General features: G+C 34.0%; 2 protein-coding genes across 2 annotated transcripts; both read right to left on the reverse strand.

The window, feature by feature from the left end:
- Positions 1-633: 633 nt before the first annotated feature.
- Positions 634-4,500, reverse strand: LOC144962296 (uncharacterized). The gene is made up of 4 exons (XM_078895202.1): positions 4,405-4,500; positions 3,887-4,031; positions 3,441-3,552; positions 634-719 (listed from the first exon to the last, which is right to left on the reverse strand). The coding sequence occupies exons 1-4, from the start codon at positions 4,464-4,466 to the stop codon at positions 634-636; spliced, it is 405 nt and encodes a 134-aa protein (XP_078751328.1). The 5' UTR covers positions 4,467-4,500.
- Positions 4,501-4,853: 353 nt separating this feature from the next.
- LOC144962292 (uncharacterized) lies at positions 4,854-8,581 on the reverse strand. Its single transcript, XM_078895199.1, has 6 exons — positions 8,362-8,581; positions 7,981-8,125; positions 7,513-7,648; positions 5,899-6,081; positions 5,170-5,264; positions 4,854-4,898 (listed from the first exon to the last, which is right to left on the reverse strand). The coding sequence occupies exons 1-6, from the start codon at positions 8,421-8,423 to the stop codon at positions 4,854-4,856; spliced, it is 666 nt and encodes a 221-aa protein (XP_078751325.1). The 5' UTR covers positions 8,424-8,581.
- Positions 8,582-8,798: the final 217 nt, after the last annotated feature.

Genomic DNA, 8,798 nt, shown 5'->3' on the forward strand with positions numbered 1-8,798 from the left:
AGAACAGATAAAAACAATTATATGCTAGACATATTAACAACGCTTTCAAACATTGAATACTTACTGCAAAGGCCACGCTTTTTCTCATTTCAGTCGCCGAGATTTTGGTGAGGCGTCTAAAAATGATTCCAGCATGGCTTGATGTCAGCTGACGGCCGGACGACGTGCAAAACACCCATTTGGATTGCACTGGTCTTTTATCTAAATACCTGAAATAATTTTTTTAAAACACAAACCACAAAAAAAATATTAAAAAATCAATAATCCCATGAGTTGGCAAATTCTATTGACGATTATCTTCAAGTATTAACATTATATAAATAATAATAGTAATAATAATAATAATAATAATAATAATAATAATAATAATAATAATAATAATAATAATAAATAATAATAATAATAATAATAATAATAATGATAATAATAATAATAATAATAATAATAATAATAATAATAATAATAATAATAATAATAATAATAATAATAATAATAATTAATAATAATAATAATAATAATAATATTAATAATAATAATAATAATAATAATAATAATAATAATAATAATAATAATAATAATAATAATAATAATAATAATAATAATAATAATAATAATAATAATAGTATCACACTCTTACCTTTCAATGTGGGCCTTTAGGGTAGGTGTGAAATAGATGCCCGCTGGACCATATGTCTTCATGGTTGTGACCTGGTTTACTTCTGCTCGATACAGATCATGATTTTGGTCAGCCTTACGAGCCGCCTGAAACTCATCAACAGACAAGTTTCACAAGGCTCCAAGACGGGACATGCTGCCTATAGCGAGAACAGTCATTAATGTGTCCCGAACTCTGGAGGTGTGTCAGCCCATGTGTAATCGTCCGTCAGGCTTTTCAACAAGTCTTTTGTTGGGAGGTCTGTGCTGAGGTCTTTGTCCTCAGGCCATGCTCGCATTTTATCTGTTAAAGTTTTATCCTAAATCTTGGCAAAGGTTCTGTGAAACTCTGGGAAGGCTGTCCTGAGTGATCTTATAAGACTTGGATCCACCGTCGTCTTCCTTCTATAGGCTCCTAAATAATGGAAGGCCATCTGAAGTTCGTCTATAGTAAATTTATTCCTGGCAGTCACATATATCTGGGGGAAAATAAGAAAGAAAAGAAAAAGAAAATGTATTTGTACTAGCCGAGAATTAATCTACATGAGTGGGGAATGGGAGGGGAGGTATTTTGTTACTGTGAAGTAACTTAAGAATTAGATAAATCTCTTTACATTTCTTTATAGAGACACCCCCCCCCCCCCCCCCGCCGAACTTTCCAAATTATCTCCCAGTAGAAGCCGATCCTTTACTCGGTAATTTTTGTATTACGTAGACAAAGGAAACAAAACCAAACTCATAAATTACTTACGCTTTTAAGACCTTGTCTTCTCTGATGTAATTATTGGGGCACTTCTCCGGGTTTAATGCAGACAAAGTCTTTGTGAAATATAGCACACTTGTATCTGTTTAATTAAAAAGAATAAACATAGATATTTGAATAATATAAAGCCGTGTGATTATTAGCTTTTTTAAAAGAAATGTTTAATCCTTTACCGTCCCACAGCTAACACTATGACATTATTCTTTCCGAGAAATGACCAGAAAAATGTAAGAAAGACAGGTGCATAGCCTTTTTTCTAAGACACAACTGTAGTCGTCGAAGTGTTGATATAAACTTGTAAAGGGAATTAATCCTTGGTATGTGTACACCCTATGTTATATTCTCGAGTTGCATCCCTTGAACAACACAATGGTTACCTGTTGGTTTGTCAGTGCATTACATCAACTATGGGGCCGAGCGAGAATCGTACCCAGGACCTTATTATTATTATTATTATTATTATTATTATTATTATTATTATTATTATTATTATTATTATTATTATTATTATTATTATTATTATTATTATTATTATTATTATTATTATTATTATTATTGTTATTATTATTATTATTATTATTATCATTATTATTATAGCCAAAATATCCAGTAAACCTGCTCAAAGACAAGAAAAATGTAAGAAAGACTCTCGCCCCAACTTTTTTCACATCACTGTACCTGCTCCAATGGCTCGCAATCCTTTATACAGTAAAATTACTTTAAACCGAAAGAAGCTAAACCGAAAAATACCTTAAACCGCAAAGAATTTAATAAATTGTACTAGTTTCTGCATTATCTTTGTACTAATTCTTACGATGAACCGAAATACTTCTAAGCAGGACTTTCTTTAAACCGAAACAACTTCAGAGTACCTTCCCTTTTTCTCTTTCTCTATTTTTCTTTAAAAATTCGGGAAGGTGGTCACACGTAATAATGCTGGCGATATTAAACAAAGAGCGTAAGTTTAAGAGGAGGGTGAGGGGTGGAATGGGGGGGGGGGGGGGAGGCAAGCACTTCAATCGCTGCCCTTGGGCTTGGCCAACACCACAATCGCGCAGACTGGAAAAGGAAGACAACGGGTTCCTGGCAGGCGAAAAATTAGGAAAGATAGAGAGAGTTAGGTTGTAGAATCACGTAAGCGAGATGTTCTCGCTCATGTGTTGATGCTTTGGAACTGACAAATTTTCAATATGACAATATGGGGGGGGGGGGGGGGGGGTTTAACCAACTTACTATTGACATGCCATTTCATTTCCACTTAGTTTAAATGTGTTTGTGTGTGTGTGTGTGTGTGTGTGTGTGTGTGTGTGTGATGGGCTAAAGGGGAGGGGGAGGGTCATGTAATTGGGCCTTTGAACCTAATGGCTTTTCAACAAAAGAGGGGTGTGTAGTAAACAGCTTAGCATTGACACTCCTTTTCATTTCCATTTCACTTCACCTCTGAGTAGCTGCACATCATTCATTATCAATTATCGCACAAAAACTTTCGATCTTATTTTAGCTTTACATTTTACTAAAAGATGTCTAAAAGAAAGCACTGTGCTTACACGTTGGAGTTTAAAATCAAAATACTATGTGAGTCAATGAAAAAAAAAGTTGATCAAGACGGAGATATGTAAAAAACACTGCATCCCGAACTCAACTCTTTCAACAATTTTGAATGGAAAACGAGAACCCCCAAAAATATTTTTAAAATGCACGCAAAAAAAAAAACAATTAAAAAAAATAAAATTTAAAAATAATAATTTTTTTTAATGGTTACGAAGATGGCATTTATGCAACAACTCCATTTCTCCTTCTTCTTCTTCTTCTTCTTCTTCGTCTTGTGGAAACCTCCAATATTGTCGAGGATCACTCCACAGTGATTTAAGGGGAAACCCATGATACGATTGAATGAGCAAATTCCTTAAATAGTTACTACCCTTGAAAAACATCGCAAAACGGGAACTTGCTTTAAACCAAAATGTCTTTAAACCGAAATGGTTTAGAAGGTCCCCAAAATTTCGGTTTAAAGTAATTCTACTGTATATAGTTTTGTCGTGAGTTTTGGCCGCATACGACTCCCTGTGTACCTGCAAACTGTGATGCATCGCTTCGGATATGGCCGACTGAACTTCTTCAGGTGATTCCCTCTGCTGAAACAAGAATAGAAGAAAAAAACACACATAAAAATCAAAAATAAACAGAATAAGTATTTCTGTGTTCTGCTCTGTGTTCTGCTTTGTGTTGGTTTCTTTTGCTTTTTTGTTTTGTTTTGTTTTGTATTTTGTTGTTTTATTTTTCGTGGGTTTTTTTTTAAGGGGGGGGGGATGTTGTTTTTATTTTTTCCTTGTCTTTTCTTTTTTTTTTTTAACCGTCTACTCGGGATTCTGATTAAGAAAGAAAAATAATACATAAATAAAGATAGAACAGATAGAAACAATTATATGCTAGACATATTAACAACGCTTTCAAACATTGAATACTTACTGCAAAGGCCACGCTTTTTCTCATTTCAGTCGCCGAGATTTTGGTGAGGCGTCTAAAAATGATTCCAGCATGGCTTGATGTCAGCTGACGGCCGGACGACGTGCAAAACACCCATTTGGATTGCACTGGTCTTTTATCTAAATACCTGAAATAATTTTTTTAAAACACAAACCAAAAAAAAAAATATTAAAGAATCAATAATCCCATGAGTTGGCAAATTCTATTGACGATTATCTTCAAGTATTAACATTATATAAATAATAACAGTAATAATAATAATAATAATAATAATAATAATAATAATAATAATAATAATAATAATAATAATAATAATAATAATAATAATAATAATAATAATAATAATAATAATAATAATAATAATAATAATAATAATAATAATAATAATAATAATAATAATAATAATAATAATAATCATAATAATAATAATAATAATAATAATAATAATAATAATAATAATAATAATAATAATAATAATAATAATAGTATCACACTCTTACCTTTCAATGTGGGCTTTTAGGGTAGGTGTGAAATAGATGCCCGCTGGACCATATGTCTTCATGGTTTTGTGCTGGTTTACTTCTGCTCGATACAGATCATTATTTTGGTCAGCCTGGCGAGCCGCCTTAAACTCATCAACAGACAAGTTTCACAAGGCTCCAAGACGGGACATGCTGCCTATATCGAGAACAGTCATTAATGTGTCCCGAACTCTGGAGGTTTCAGCCCATGTGGAATCGTCCGTCAGGCTTTTCAACAAGTCTTTTGTTGGGAGGTCTGTGCTGAGGTCTTTGTCCTCAGGCCATGCTCGCATTTTATCTGTTAAAGTTTTATCTTTAATCTTGGCAAAGGTTCTGTGAAACTCTTGGAAGGCTGTCCTGAGTGATCTTATTAGACATGGATCCACCGTCTTCTTCCTTCTTTTGGCTCCTAAATAATGGAAGGCCATCTAAAGTTCGTCTATAGTAAATTTATTCCTGGCCGTCACATATACCTGGGGGAAAATAAGAAAGAAAAGAAAAAGAAAATGTATTTGTACCAGACGAGAATTAATCTACACGAGTGGGGAGTGGGAGGGGAGGTATTTTTTTACGCTGATGTAACTTAAGTATTAGATAAATCTCTTTACATTTCTTTACAGAGACACCCCCCCCCCCCCCCCCCCGAACTTTCCAAATTATCTCCCAGTAGAAGCCGATCCTTTACTCTGTAATTTTTGTATTATGTAGACTAAGGAAACAAAGCCAAACTCATAAATTACTTACGCCTTTTAAGACCTTGTCTTCTCTGATGTAATTATTGGGGCACTTCTCCGGGTTTATTGCAGACAAAGTCTTTGTGAAATATAGCACACTTTTATCTGTTTAATTAAAAAGAATAAACATAGATATTTGAATCATTTAAAGCCGTGTGATTATTAGTTTTTATTAAAGAAATGTTTACTCCTTTACCGTCACACAGCTCACACTATGACATTATTTTTTCCAAGAAAAGACCAGAAAAATGTAAGAAAGACAGGTGCATAGCCTTTTTTTCAAAGACACAACTGTAGTAGTCGAAGTGTTGATATAAACTTGTAAAGGGAATTAATCCTTGGTATTTGTACACCCTATGTTATATTCTCGAGTTGCATCCCTTGAACAATACAATGGTTACCGGTTGGTTTGTCAGCTCATTACATCAACTATGCGCCGAGCGAGAATCGTACCCAGGACCTTATTATATTATTATTATTATTATTATTATTATTATTATTATTATTATTATTATTATTATTATTATTATTATTATTATTATTATTATTATTATTATTATTATTATTATTATTATTATTATTATTATCATCATCATCATTATTATTATTATTATTATTATTATTATTATTATTATTATTATTATTATTATAGCAAAAATATCCAGTAAACCTGTTCAAAGACCAGAAAAATGTAAGAAAGACAGGTGCACCATGTTCATAATTAGTATTGCATACATACCGGGAACTACAGGTGACGACTGTGAGGACTCTACAGAAGGCGAAGCCTGGACGTCGGTCACGATGGGTGGCTCAAAATATGCTCTTGACGTGCTGGGCTCGTCCAATCTTAACTCTTCACTTTGCAAGCATTGTACTGGAATAAAAAGATATAGATGAACTTCAGTACATATTTCATATGAAACTTTTTTTTTTTTAGACAGCCTTTATAAAGCGTTTACCACCCCGCCAATTTACAAAGAAATACAATTAGTATACCATCTGTTTGGAATTTCAGCAAAATAAATGAACTTAACTTCAATTAAAATTTTCCAGCAACATATAAATATATATGAACTGTTTGACGAAACTTTCTTCCAAAGCCGACTATATGTTCCCAGGGAGCGAGATGCAGTTCAACGTTGGTTTGTTGTCATAATAAAAGAAAAGGAATGGACTGTGGAGGCTTTTAGAAAATAAGGTCTTTGTCCTCAGGCCATGCTCGCATTTTATCTGTTAAAGTTTTATCTTTAATCTTGGCAAAGGTTCTGTGAAACTCTTGGAAGGCTGTCCTGAGTGATCTTATAAGACTTGGCCTTCCATTATTTAGGAGCCTATAGAAGGAAGACGACGGTGGATCTGAAGTTCGTCCTTAGTAAATTTATTCCTGGCCGTCACATATATCTGGGGGAAAATAAGAAAGAAAGAATAAGATAATGTATTTGTACTAGCCGAGAATTAATCTACATAAGTGGGAGTGGGAGGGGAGGTATTTTGTTACTGTGAAGTAACTTAAGAATTAGATAAATTTCTTTACATGTCTTTATAGAGCCCCCCCCCCCCCCCACAAACCACCACCACACCCCCCCCCCCCCAAACCACCACCACACCAATCCCCTCCCCCCCCCCCCACCAACTTTCCAAATTATCTCCCAGTAGAAGCCGATCCTGTACTCGGTAATTTTTGTATTACGTAGACAAAGGAAACAAAACCAAACTCATAAATTACTCACGCCTTTTAAGACCTTGTCTTCTCTGATGCAATTATTGGGGCACTTCTCCTGGTTTATTGCAGACAAAGTCTTTGTGAAGTATAGCACACTTGTATCTGTATAATTGAAAAGAGCCGTGTGATTATTAGCTTTTTTAAAAGAAATGTTTACTCATTTACCGTCCCACAGCTAACACTATGACATTATTTTTTTCCGAGAAATGACCAGAAAAATGTAAGAAAGACAGGTGCATAGACTTTTTCTAAGACACAACTGTAGTCGTCGAAGTGTTGATATAAACTTGTAAAGGGAATTAATCCTTGGTATTTGTACACCCTATGTTATATTCTCGAGTTGCATCCCTTGAACAACACAATGGTTACCTGTTGGTTTGTCAGTTCATTACATCAACTATGCGCCGAGCAAGAATCGTACCCAGGACGTTATTATTATCATTATTATTATTATTATTATTATTATTATTATTATTATTATTATTATTATTATTATTATTATCATTATTATTATTATTATTAGTATTATTATTATCATTATTATTATAGCCAAAATATCCAGTAAACCTGCTCAAAGACAAGAAAAATGTAAGAAAGACCCTCGCCCCAACATTTTTCATATCACTGTACCTGCTCCAATGGCTCGCAAACCTCTATATATAGTTTTGTCGTGAGTTTTGGCCGCATACGACTCCCTGTGTACCTGCAAACTGTGATGCATCGCTTCGGATATGGCCGACTGAACTTCTTCAGGTGATTCCCTCTGCTGAAACAAGAATAGAAGAAAAAAACAAACATAAAAATCAAAAATAAACAGAATAAGTATTTCTGTGTTCTGCTCTGTGTTGGTTTCTTTTGCTTTTTTGTTTTGTTTTGTTTTTTGTTGTTTTATTTTTCGTGGGGTTTTTTTTACGGGGGGGGGGGGGGGGGGGCTGGGATGTTGTTGTTTGTTTTTTCCTTTTCTTTTCTTTTTTTTTTTTAACCGTCTACTCGGGACTCTGATTAAGAAAGAAAAATAATACATAAATAAAGATAGAACAGATAGAAACAATTATATGCTAGACATATTTACAACGCTTTCAAACATTGAATACTTACTGCAAAGGCCACGCTTTTTCTCATTTCAGTCGCCGAGATTTTGGTGAGGCGTCTAAAAATGATTCCAGCATGGCTTGATGTCAGCTGACGGCCGGACGACGTGCAAAACACCCATTTGGATTGCACTGGTCTTTTATCTAAATACCTGAAAATTTTTTTTAAAACACAAACCAAAAAAAAAAAAAAATATTAAAGAATCAATAATCCCATGAGTTGGCAAATTCTATTGACGATTATCTTCAAGTATTAACATTATATAAATAATAATAGCAATAATAATAATAATAATAAATAATAATAATAATAATAATAATAATAATAATAATAATAATAATAATAATAATAATAATAATAATAATAATAATAGTATCACACTCTTACCTTTCAATGTGGGCTTTTAGGGTAGGTGTGAAATAGATGCCCGCTGGACCATATGTCTTCATGGTTTGGTGCTGGTTTACTTCTGCTCGATACAGATCATTATTTTGGTCAGCCTCGCGAGCCGCCTTAAACTCATCAACAGACAAGTTTCACAAGGCTCCAAGACGGGACATGCTGCCTATATCGAGAACAGTCATTAATGTGTCCCGAACTCTGGAGGTGTCAGCCCATGTGGAATCGTCCGTCAGGCTTTTCAACAAGTCTTTTGTTGAGAGGTCTGTGCTGAGGTCTTTGTCCTCAGGCCATGCTCGCATTTTATCTGTTAAAGTTTTATCTTTAATCTTGGCAAAGGTTCTGTGAAACTCTGGGAAGGCTGTCCTGAGTGATCTTATAAGACTTGGATCCACCGTCGTCTTCCTTCTATAGGCTCCTAAATA

The sequence above is a fragment of the Berghia stephanieae genome, unplaced genomic scaffold (assembly GCF_034508935.2).
Source record: "Berghia stephanieae isolate SIO BIC M18660-M18661 unplaced genomic scaffold, UCSD_Bste_1.3 scaffold8, whole genome shotgun sequence".
Lineage (NCBI taxonomy): Eukaryota > Metazoa > Mollusca > Gastropoda > Nudibranchia > Aeolidiidae > Berghia > Berghia stephanieae.